General features: G+C 34.3%; 1 protein-coding gene across 2 annotated transcripts; it reads left to right on the top strand.

Annotated features, from left to right (window-relative positions):
* Positions 1–329: 329 nt before the first annotated feature.
* On the top strand, positions 330–11204 carry LOC121374969 (glucosamine-6-phosphate isomerase 2-like). Of its 2 annotated transcripts, none has more exons than XM_041502135.1 (6): positions 330–410; positions 7776–7899; positions 8508–8609; positions 8953–9135; positions 9838–10022; positions 10513–11204. In XM_041502135.1, exons 2-6 carry the CDS (start codon positions 7776–7778, stop codon positions 10735–10737), a joined length of 819 nt encoding a protein of 272 aa, XP_041358069.1. In that variant the 5' UTR covers positions 330–410; the 3' UTR covers positions 10738–11204. The 2 variants fall into 2 exon arrangements, with proteins under 2 accessions (XP_041358069.1, XP_041358068.1); XM_041502134.1 differs by lacking the exon at positions 330–410 and adding an exon at positions 5913–6041.
* The last annotated feature ends 1840 nt before the right edge of the window (positions 11205–13044 follow it).

Genomic DNA, 13044 nt, shown 5'->3' on the forward strand with positions numbered 1-13044 from the left:
TATTATTGAGAATTTATAACTCTTCAAACTGTCTATTTTGGATACTAATACACTTAAATGTTATTATGTCGTTATATCGAATGTCCTTTAGAAGGGGGCAGTGAAGTATAATATATTTTTTGACAGACCAAACTATATACTTTAGCTGTATATTCTTATATTGAAATAACTTGATTCAAGAAATATTCGGTAACGCTTTTCATAATTTCTTTACATATTTAATGAATGACAGACAATTTTACTTCACTGAAACGATGCTTGAAAACTTAGCATTACCAATGTTAACGGAATATTGATTGTCTAAATTACCTCTTTGCCTTCTAACATTAGTTCGGTAGTAGTGTGTTGACTTGAGCTTTGTTGAGGTGCATGTAGAACCTGTCTCGTGGAAACGTACTATATTTATAAAGGTAAAGAAAGAAAGAAATGAAAAGAGGGTATAAACCGCATAAAACAAGTATTAAAAAGTGGGTGAGGTGGGGTTGGTGTGTAGATAGGCTTCTGTCAGAAGTTCTGACACATTAAATGATACTCATAAAAAGAAGTTCGGTGAGATTCTGAGAGAATTTTATATGGGAAGGGGGGGGGGGGTGTTTGGGGGGTTGTTGGGGGGGGGACCACACTGTCTATGAATTGTCCTATGGGACGACATGGAAATATAAAAGGTGGTTGAAAAAATTTAATGTGATTGGGCGTTTGTGGCATGTCCCCCACCCCGCAACGTCAATGTGATTGGGGGGGGGGGGGGGGGGGGGTTGGTGGATTAGGGTGGTGTCACCATTTAAATGGTCATTATAAAAAATAAAATGGGTTACCTGAATTTGTTATACATGAGTCCTAACCCATACATGTAAACAAGTAAATAGTTTCCATTTTCAATTCTCAGAGGCCTGTATGTTGAACTTGAATGATATCTTCTGTCACTGTTAGTGAGCACTTCCAGACCATAATAATAATAATAATAATAATAATCTTTATTTAAAGAAGGTTACACAAATAGTGACTAGTGCACTAATCTCCCTTGTGGCCTACGGTCTATTAAGCATTAAAAATTAACAAATCAATGTACTCTAGTGTGTATGGCGTTGCCAGTACATCATATATCCATCCGTCCATAAACATTTTGTTTCCAAAGCATATTATTCTTATGAATTAATATTGAATCATCAAACCTTGCATACAAATACATCTTGGGATGGTGATGTATTACGTACCATAACTAGGTCACCATGATCTACTTTTTGCATAGGCCTATTACTGCTCATTAAAGAAAAACCTGGATGGGACACAACTCGGTGGTAAAGCGCTCGCTTGATGCATGGTCGGTCTAGGATCGATCCCCATTAGTGGGCCTATTGGACTATTTCTCGTTTTATCCAGTGCATCACAACTGGTACATGTATATCAAAGGCCATGGTATGTGCTATTCTGTCTGTGGGATGGTGCATATAACAGAAATATAGCAGATTTCCTCTATAAAACTATATGCAAAATTACCAAATGGTTGACATCCAGTAGATGATGATTAATAAATCAATGTGCACTAGTGGTGGTGTTTTGTTAAACAAAACAACCTTTAACTTTAAAGGAAAGCCATGTCTGTGTCATATCAGTTAATATGATCATCAAACCTTGCATGCAAGAACAGCTATAATCGGGTCACCACAACCTACTTTTGATGGGCGTATCATGTACCTCACTGGTACTCGTTATTTTTTTCTGATTAGTTAAGTAGACAAAGTGTCTCAATTATTTCACCACATAGCTGTATTTCTAAATATGGTGGGATGTGATTTATTTAAACATATTTCTTTCCATCCTCATATTCAGTGTTACTGGAGATGGTTTGACCATTCCTGTTCTGGCTGCATTACTAATTTTGTCTTCATTCCATCCTACCGGCCTTGGTGGCATCGTGGTTAGGCCATCGGTCTACAGGCTGGTAGGTACTGGCTCAATGGGTGGGTGTAAACCACTTGCACCGACCAGTGATCCATAACTGGTTCAACAAAGGCCATGGTTTGTGCTATCCTGCCTGTGGGAAGCACAAATAAAAGATCCCTTGCTGCTAATCGGAAAGAGTAGCCCATGTAGTGGCGACAGCGGGTTTCCTCTCAAAATCTGTGTGGTCCGTAACCATATGTCTGACGCCATATAACAGTAAATAAAATGTGTTGAGTGCATCGTTAAATAAAACATTTTTTTTAATTTTTTTTATTCCATCCCACCCAACTGCTGGTCAACAAGTACTTAAAGCAAAATCTGGCATTTATATACACCCCTGGGTGGCGGAATGCAATCTGGTGGTAAAGCGTTTGTGATCAGTCATGGATAGATCCCCATTGGTGGGCCCATTGGGCTATTTCTCAAAGACTGGTATATCTGTAGGATGGTGCATATAACAGATTCCTTGTTACTGATTGAAAAATGTATTGCAGGTTTCCTCTCTTAAGAATATCTATAGGTCAAAATTACCAAATGTTTCACATCCAATAACCAATGAGTGTGCTCTAGTGGTGTCGTTAAACAAAACAAACTTTAACTTTATAGACACACACACACACACACACACACATCCATGTAACATTTGTGACCCTTAGACAACTACCCCCTCTAGAATTATCACTGTGCTCTGCAACACATCCAGCCCCACTTTCTGAACCATTAAGCATTATCTATCATGCTTTTCTTATGAAATAAACACTAAACAATATGTCCATGAAATTATTTCGTTGTGTATATATATGAACTGTTTGCACTGTACATGTTATCTTGCAAATTGTTTCTGTCCTTCGGTGATCTGCTGCAGGTGTCTTATCTTTATTTACATACTAGTACACCACAGTGGTTACCTAATGTTATAAATATTATTTTACCTTCCTGTAACATACTGTTTGCCTCTGCACAATACTAGGTTATCAGTGTGTGTTTGGAAGTTTTTGAGCGGGACGTAGCCCAGTGGTAAAGTGCTTGCTCGATGCGTGGTCAGTCTGGGATCGATCCCTGTCGGTGGGCCCATTGGGCTATTTCTCTTTCCAGCCAGTGCACCACGATTGGTATATCAAAGGCTGTGGTATGTACTACCCTGTCTGGGATGGTGCATATAAAAGATCCCTTGCTGCTAATCGAAAAGAGTAGCCCATGAAGTGGCGACAGCAGGTTTCCTCTCAATATTTGTGTGGTCCTTAACCATATGTTTGATGCCATATAACCGTAAATAAAATGTGTTGAGTGCGTTGTTAAATAAAAGATATCTTTTTTTCTTTTCTTTGAACATTTCCCATTTGCTTGGAGTGCTGGTTGAAATGTTTTGCAGGCATGCAGTATCTTGACATTAACAAGCATTGTGAGAGTACTGTTAATTATGAATACATGTCTGCTACCGGGCTCACATTTTTTTTGTATCTCTTAAGTTCAAGGACAAAAGGGTAAATCGATATGAAAAGTCAGACTTATCTGTAGCAATGCATGATAAAGTTATACACAAAACTTCAGTTCAGTATCTTGAGACATTGTGATATAAAAGTTTGGAAAACAAATTTTTGTATCTCCTAAGTTCAAGGGCCATAATTCAGTGAAAATGGTTAAATTGCCATAAAAGTCCAACTTGATCTGTAACAGTGCATGATATATATATATATATAGATTTGTATAATATCTTACATTTTCAGTGCAATCAAAGTATGTGATATGTTTCATATCACATTCTTTAAGAATTTGATAACTGCAAATTACATGTAAATTAGTCAAGGTCTCGGCACTAGGTTTATTGACATTTATGTTACTTGGGTGACACTCCATGATTGACGTATGGATTCATAGTCATCAAATAAAAACATTTCAATGGCAGTTTGACACTGAAAGCTGTCCAGCGTTCAGAAAACAAAAAACGTTAGGCATAACTTTATTTTGATGTAAGGACATCAAAAATGACGTCATTCGAGTTCGACATCCATTTCCATTCAAAAATACACCGCTCCACATATTCTTACGTCATTTGAATATATAGTAATGGTGGACTGGAATTAAAGTTGCAGTTTACAAAAACATGTATTAAGCTTGAGCTTATATGATAAAGAGATTATTACCCTCGTGTATTTCGGTATCGTCAATATCATATATTAGGAATAAAAATAATGTATTATGCTCGCCAGAGGCTCGCATAATACAATTTTTATTCCTAATATACAGAACAAAATAAGAAACTTCCGCTAACTTTGCTTGAACATAACTTGATGAAAACAAACCGGGGGAATAATTTATATATGCGTTTAAAGAGTGTTCCATGATGCATCGTTTGTTGCAAAAATCATGGCCATAGGTTAACAGAAACTGGGAGAAATTTTAACCAAGTGTGGTAGGAGTTAAAAAAAAAACCCCCACCCACTTAATAACGGGTATGACCACCCCTTGAATTGACCACTGCAGTGCATCGCAGGCGCATAGAATTGACTAAAGTGTTGATTTCTGCCTGTGGAATATTGTTCCATTCCTGAATGAGCGCTTGACGAAGTTCGTTGACGTTAGCGGGTGGGTTGGGACGACGCCTCAATCGTCTGTCCTGACTATCCCAGACATGCTCGATGGGGTTGAGATCAGGACTTTTAGCGGGCCAGTCATCAATGAAATCAATGTTATTTGTCCTAAGAAAATTTACACTGTCTCTAGCTGTATGAGAGGTAGCATTATCATGCTGAAAAATCGAGATGTTGACGTTGTTATGGAACAGAGGAATGACGTGATGAGCGAGAATGTCATCGCGGTAACGTTGAGCATTTAAATTGCCATCAATGACGACTAGTGGTGACCGATAACCATGGGCAATGACACAAACCCCACCCCCGAAACGATCTCGTTCAAGAACACAACAGTCAGCATAGCGTTCATTTCTCCTACAGTAGACACGCACCCTGCCATCACCACGTTGTAAAGAAAATCTGGATTCATCCGAAAAAAGAACGGTATTCCAGCGTCGCCGTATCCAACGAGTGTGTACACCTGCCCAATTAAGACGATTTAGACGATGACGTTGCGTTAAAACGCATCCGACGTAAGGACGTCGTGCATGTAAACCGTTCTCCCGCAGACGATTACGAACAGTTTGCCCACTGATTCGGTTATTAGCAGCAGTGGCAGTTTGGAATCGATTGCGCAAATGCGTGTTCATGATATAGCGGTCTTGACCACGCGTTGTAACACGCGGAATTCCACGACGTGGCAAGTCGTTGGTGCTTCCTGTCATTCGAAATCTTACGCAAAGATTTCGTATCGCTCGACTAGAACTCCCAACATGCCTTGCAACGTCTTCTGTCGACATGCCAGCATCAAGCATGCCAATCGCCCGTTCGCATAAATTATTGGGTATTTTTGGCATGCTAAAAATGCTACAATGTAAAAAACGTAATATTTTTTTACAAATTTTGAAGCGTTTTCGTTCACTTGACAACAGTGTCAGTAAGACAAGTAAAACAAATTGACCAAATACTACACGGGACATGTCGAACCATGCATGCACGTGCAAATTGAATTTCACGTTGTCGACGATTAACAGTGCAATAATAATCGATAAAATTCATGAATCCTGATAATACAGCTCAAGACTAATACTACCTATATAATTTTATTACACAATGAATTCTTTAACACAACAAATACTGTACAAATCGGAAGTTTCTTTTTTTGTTCAGTATATATGATATTGACGATACCGAAAAACACGAGGGTAATAATCTCTTTATCATATACATGTGTAAGCTCAAGCTTAATACAACGTGTTTTTGTAAACTGTACACGCAACTTTAATTCCAGTCCGCCATTACTAGGTATTCAAATGACGTAAGAATATGTGGCGCGGTGTATTTTTGAATGGAAATGACGTCAAACTCGAATGACGTCATTTTGGATGTCGTTACATCAAAATAAATTTATGCCTAATGTTTTTTGTTTTCTGAACGCTGGACTGCTTTCAATGTCAAATTGCCATTTAAATGTTTTTATTTGATGACTATGAATGCATACGTCAATCATGGAGTGTCAGACAAGTACGTTTGCTTAAATGTCAATAAACCTAGTGCCGATACCTCATGTAATTTGCAAAGTTATCAAATTCTTAAAGTATGTGATCTGAAAAACATCACATACTTTGATTGTACTGAAAATGTAAGATATTATGTGATAAACATATATATATATATATATATATATATATATATATATATATATATATATCATATTTCCTAAGTTTAACTATGTCATAAATATGTAAATTGCCATAAAGTTGAACTTGATCTGTAACAATGCATGATAAAGTTATACACAAAATTTTAATATCTGGAAGTATTGAAAAAAACAGAACTAAAACTATGTGGGACAGACCGACCGACAGAAGGACTGAGACGAAACTTAAGTTCCCTCCTGTTAGACTGGTGGGGGACTAATAACATTATTTTGTAAACTGTCAAAGCTGGACTCTCAAGTGTAGGTTTATTTTGCTGACATTGTGCATCCATTTGCAAATGTCCACATACTACATGGACAATTGTTATTATTTTCTAATGAAAATAATGAGGAACATTTAAAAATCTGAATAACAGAATTACTACCACACTACAGGCCTTTAAAAATTATGTAAATGATTGTTTCGTTCATGTGTCGGTCATGCAAATGTTTTAGCATAACCTTTTTGTTCATACATTAAATTTAGGACATATCGTAATTTACATGGTCATAACGGGTTACACAAAATCAAAGTCCTTCATATTTGAAGTGTGTGATCACACTAGCATACTAAAGTGCACCGTAATTTTATCTGAGAAGCATTTTTTATTGTTCGCTGACAAACTGGTTGTTTGAAATGAAGCTACTTTAACCCTGGCCGACCACAGTGTTTGAACACTACCAGTGGTAAAGCACTCACTTCATGCGCGGTTGGTCTAGGATTGATCCCTGTCGATGGGCCCATTGGGCTTTTTCTCATTCCAGCCACTGGTATAACAAAGGCTGTGATATGTGCTATCCTGCCTGTCTGATGGTATATATAAAAAGATCCCTTGTTACTATTGGAAAAATGTAGCGGGTTTCCTCTCTAATAATATATGTCACAATTACCAAATGTTTGACATCCAATAGCTGATGATTAATAAATCCAAGTGCTCCAGTGGTGTTGTTAAACAAAACAAACTTTAACTAATATGATATTGATTCAGTGATCATTCAGTGTGTGCTATTCAGAACTTCTTTTTGTCAATATGTGTAAGCTTTACTCAATATCTTTCCTATGGAATTCAAATCTCTTGTCTAGATCTTATGAGGATAGTCATTTATCACTCACCGTATATTGTTAACGTGAAGAACAGAGTTTACTCAAAAATTATATTGTGTAACACAAATTTTTAATTCTCAGAAGTTCATGGGTTAACCTAATTGTAATCATTAAAGATAATATTTGAGGGCATATCAGTCTATATTTTATATAAATATTTGAATGAAGACCTACATGTATGTAAACTGGACAATTTTAAGCTGCTAGAATGACATGTTTTGATATATACATTACTGATCCCAGTCACAATCTACCTTTACCCCATTGAAAAAATTGCTGCACAAGCTTTTGATTATTCATATTACCCAGAATACTTTTGTTAATTTTGATTACAAAGATGTTATCATTAATGACTAGAGGTTTATTGAATGTTACATTTTTATCTGGAAAAATAGTTTTCTTAATTATTAGTTTATAAATACAATTTTATTTACTTCCATGTTTTATTTTGCAGATGCGTCTGGTGATTTTGGATAGTTATGATGACGTTTCGCTATGGGCTGCCAAATATGTCCGTCGCAGAATCCTTGATTTTAATCCAGGACCAGACAGATATTTTACCTTGGGATTACCAACAGGTTATTTAGGTTTTGTTGCCTGTCTGATTGGAGTCAATCAAGTGGTCCGTGACACCCATGGTGATGGGGTGAAAGTTGATCCTGTTACTGAGAACATCTCTAATAGGATAACATATTTAAGTGTAACAAAGTTTTATCCCAATTTTGAAGTTAGAAGAAAATTCTAAAGCTTTCTATTTTCGTTTTATTTTTACACTTTTAATTTTAAATGAAGGTTCCTAATATACTAAACATCATTGAAAGCGCATCACCCAGAAATGCTATGCATGCAATAAGTTGTGTTTTGGTGTTGTGTTCAAGCAATTGTTTTTTTAAAGTTATTTGTCATCATGCATGGTCTATAAGGTACATGTAGTATGGTACTTATTCACTGACATTTTTAATGCTGATATCGGCCCCATTCATATTTGTTATCATCAACTGGTGGTGCGTTTTCAATGCTATTCAGTATATTATGTGCAGTGTTGCCAAACTTTTTAAAATTACTGCCATTGATGTTGAATTAAATGTTAGAACTAATATCCTTGTATTTATTTCGCCCTAGACCTATTACACAGTGATTGTTGTGTTTGACAATATATATATGATTAGTATGTATCTTGTTACAGGAAGCACTCCACTTGGGATGTACAAGAAGCTCATAGAATTTCACAATGCTGGAAAACTTTGTTTCAAATATGTGAAGACATTTAATATGGATGAATATGTTGGTAAGTGAAAATAAATTGTCATGTCTTTTCATGCAGAAGTAAGAATGATAAAATTCAGTGTACTAAAATTAAAACAATATTATATACAGTATATATATTATATAAGTCTTGATTCCTTTATTTTTAAAGAATAACAATTCATTTTGCCAAAATTATCCATCAAAATTCGAAAACGGCAAAAACAAAATATCAATTATTTCATGAAATTATTTTTTAGGGTAAATTAAAATAAAATATGCCAATTGTTTTTGAAATTCACAATTGGCAAATTTTTGGTGAGTGCCAGAGCTAGATCTAGTATGGAAGAAAACACTGAGACTGTAAATCTCTTGTTATTTTACAGGTTTACAGAGGAACCACCCTGAAAGCTATCATACATTCATGTGGCAGAATTTCTTCAAACACATAGACATCCAGCCTGAAAACGCTCACATCTTGGATGGAAATGCCCCTGACACTGTAAAGGAATGTGATGAGTTTGAGAACAAAATTAAAGAATCTGGTGGAATCGAGCTTTTTATTGGAGGTATAGACATGTTATAAGACTGGAGCTTAATTCACAAAGGTCTCTTAGGCTCTGCTACACAACAAAGCATCCTCTTTGCAAGTCTTTTTGCACTGCACTCCGATATCAAAAATTTGCCAGAGTTTAGTGAATTAGAACTAGAGGAAGATATAAACAAAAAGATTTCTGTTACAGCTTCTGTTTTTTTACATGAAAATATTTTTTTAAAGTAATTCTTTGCAAAGAAAATTATTATTATACAGCGAGGTTTTAAATTTCAACTTTACACAAAATTGATTTAAAAATTTCAAATTCAGTAATGTACAGAATGTAATTTAAACCCACAATTTATATATATATATTTTTAAAACATTAAAAGACTTGGCCTCAGGTAGAAAATCTGATTCCAGATAAATTTATTCAATAAATTAGGTACATGCAAACTAAATTAATAAAATTCTATTTAATTTTGCCTGTTCTTTATAATTAATAAATACATAGTTACGCTAACGCAGCAAAGTGAGAAAGTCATTCACTTCAGCACATATTCAGTTTTTGTCTTTTTTTTAAAGTTCATTTTACATAAAGATAACTATATGTAATATTGATTTGAGTTCAATATTAATAAAACAAATGTTTTAATTGAAATTTATCAATGTTCAGAATTTTTTTTATTAACTTGTAATAATAAAATTTTATGTATTTGTTACTGTTTAATTTTAGGCATTGGTCCAGATGGCCACATAGCTTTCAATGAGCCTGGATCAAGTCTAGTCTCGCGGACCCGAGTGAAGACCTTAAATCAAGACACGATTCAAGCCAACGCCAGGTTCTTCGATGGAGAAATCTCCAAGGTGCCGACCGAGGCTCTTACAGTCGGTGTTGGAACTGTCATGGATGCACGCGAGGTTTGTGTTTATTACTAACTTGATCACAATAATTTCTCCTTGTATCTTGATTACACAAGGTTTATTGTTAATTTTCACATGAGATATATGGACTTTATAAAAATGTAATAACATAAAATGTTACTTTTTAATTTGTTTAAATTTTAATCACTATAATAATGGTATCATGAGATCAGATAGTAATAATGTTAGGATAAATGTTTAAAGTATGGTACCTGTAAATAGTTTACTACATGACTAATATTTGTAATAATACTGATAATTTTATTCATAATTGTAAATATATGGATATGCATATATGAAATGCCTTTAGCTATCACTGTTCAGTGTTGTTAAATTTATAATTTTATCCATATGTTTGTATGGAATAAATTATTTGAAAACGACTAAAAAGGTATAGGTATATAATGATAATGCTGTGTGGTGCAATGGAAACAGCTTCCCCAGCATATTTCTATCTACCATTATTAAAACACGGTTTATGTTTTAGGTTATGATTTTGATAACTGGTGCCCACAAGTCGTTTGCGCTACACAAGGCTATAGAAGAAGGCATCAACCACATGTGGACCGTGTCGGCTTTCCAGCAACACCCGAAGACTATCTTCATATGTGACGAAGACGCAACGCTGGAGCTCCGGGTGAAAACAGTCAAATATTTCAATGGCCTGATGCATGTGCACAACAAACTGGTGGAGGATCCACCAGAAAAATAGAAGTATTACCTTTCTTGGTCCTGTCAGTTATATTGCCAAGTATATTGCCATCTTCTGCTATCTTCTGCCATCTTTACACGACGCAAATTGTTATATATATTGGAAATAATGTTCTATTAATAATTTCTGGAATTGAGAGTTTGCCAATTACACATTGGTAGATGTACTGCAATCAGTTTGCTGTTTCCTCAGGAGGTAAACATTATTGCAAAGTCAATACTTACTGCAGGGGTGTCTCTGCCACTGAACAATTGGTAAATGTTATTTTCATCTGGAAAAATAATTTTGTGAAATGATTAATATTGTGTTGAGAATAACACTGGGTTTCTGCAGTGTTTGAAGTTTAAAGGCATATTGTCACAGATCACTGACCTATTTAATGGTCTAACAAAGTATTACCTGAACAAAAATAATTCGATTTGTCCCTAAATGTACTTTATTCAACCCTCTTCATAACCACCATACTCCATTTATTAATGACATTTTGTAAAAATAATTGAATTATGGCAATGGTCCATAATTCAAAAACTAAAATTGCCGAGAGGGATGACATGGATTTCACTCCATCATGGTTCAGTTAAGGTGATGCGATAGCTAGATTTAGTTTCCAACAATTAATAATTTTTATTTATTATCCATTTTTAGAGCAATAAGGTCCTTAAATCTGTGACAGTATGCCTTTAATAGACAGTTTGATGAATGGTTTGCTCACCAGAGCTACTTCTGTTACTGGAACTTTGTAAACCATCCCTCTTCATCTTATGGTAGAGGTTTATTTGATTTTATTACTTCACCAATATAATATACGCTCGTACATACTACTCCATTTGTGTATGAAAATGATCGTACTGGTTTCGAAAGATAAAACTGCTAGTCATTAAATGCATGTCAACCTTTGGTTTAACCAATGTATACAGGGTATAGTCAATAAAGCTAACCAAAGTGTATCTCTTTTATTGAAACTCAGGTGCTTGTTACTTTTTAAAAGCGCACTAAAATGAAGGCAAAGTAAAAACTACCTTTGAATTTACAAATGCTAAACTTCAGAAAAACATTTTGAGCATTTAGTTTTTGTAAATCTGTTTCACTTAGTATGGGTAAATTATATAAATGATTATTGTACTTTTTACTACCTGTTGGTGGCACTAAACCTACCTGCAATTGACCTTTCTAGCTGAATGTTGTAATAATTGTTACTTTGTTTATACATTACTTTTAGAATCACAATTATTTGCATAATATTAATAAATTAGAATGCACTCTTAGGAGGACACAATTAATGCATTTAAATTATTTTGTGATATTTATGGTATTTTTGGTTAACATTTATTTTGATTTGTTAAATCTGTTGTATGCAAATGATTATGCATGTATGTTTGTTTCTTAGTCATTTTAAAATGCATAGAACACAGATCTTAAAAAGTCACCCAATATGCAATACTGTCAAACATGTAGCAGTAATGAGTTTATTGAATTGGACTTTTTATTGCTATGGTAATAAATGTTTAACTGGATAACATAATTGAATACCGGTAGTTTGTTGTTGCTTTGTTTAGTATTGATTTTTTCAATATAAAATGTTCGCCTGCTTCTTGTACCGGTTTCTGTGCAAATACTGTGTGTATAGCTAGAGTGGGCATTTGATATTCCATGAAATAATTATTCAAATTTATGAATGTTATTTATTTTTTCATCGACTGAAATGAGTATTAAAATTTCCATGTATATGTATTTGTGGTTTTTTAAAGGTTTTTTTAAACCAAATGTTTGACATCCAATAGCCGATGATTAATAAATCATTGTGCTCTAGTAGTGTCGTTAAATAAAACAGACTTGTTTTGGTTGGTATTTTAGTTTCGACTAAAAAGGCAATCAAATTTACATAGATATATGTGAACATTTCTCTGATCATTTTGATAGTATATTTTCTCTAACATATTAAGGCCTTGCTTGTCTTTTTACCTGAAAATATGAATTTTTAATAACTAACAAATAAAATATGTTTTCAATATAATCAAAATAAAATCTCTGACCTAATCATTAATTTTTTTCTAATTGATTGTGCTCATTTGTAATCGAATCATAAGAATCATGTATTAGAAATTCAGAAGTACATTAAAATATTGTATTATGTCTTTCTGTGTTATATGTTACATGGAACATTTTGTTTTAAAATTTAGCAAAGGTTGGTGCTTAATTGAAAATTGAGTAGCCACTACTTTTTAAAGTTTTAGAATTGTGTAGCTATTTTTGAACATTGCATAGTGAATCACAATGTGTTACACAACAAAATGTTCCCTGTCTTGT

The sequence above is a fragment of the Gigantopelta aegis genome, chromosome 6 (assembly GCF_016097555.1).
Source record: "Gigantopelta aegis isolate Gae_Host chromosome 6, Gae_host_genome, whole genome shotgun sequence".
In the NCBI taxonomy this organism is placed as follows: domain Eukaryota; kingdom Metazoa; phylum Mollusca; class Gastropoda; order Neomphalida; family Peltospiridae; genus Gigantopelta; species Gigantopelta aegis.

What these genes read in the sequence shown, in the direction of transcription:
- LOC121374969 (XM_041502134.1), top strand. Translation starts at nt 5,988, where the DNA reads ATGTTTTTATTTGATGACTATGAATGCATACGTCAATCATGGAGTGTC. An exon ending in TAATATGGATGAATATGTTG is followed by an intron (nt 8,610 to 8,952) that starts GTAAGTGAAAAT and finishes GTTATTTTACAG; the next exon opens with GTTTACAGAGGAACCACCCT. An exon ending in AATCGAGCTTTTTATTGGAG is followed by an intron (nt 9,136 to 9,837) that starts GTATAGACATGT and finishes GTTTAATTTTAG; the next exon opens with GCATTGGTCCAGATGGCCAC.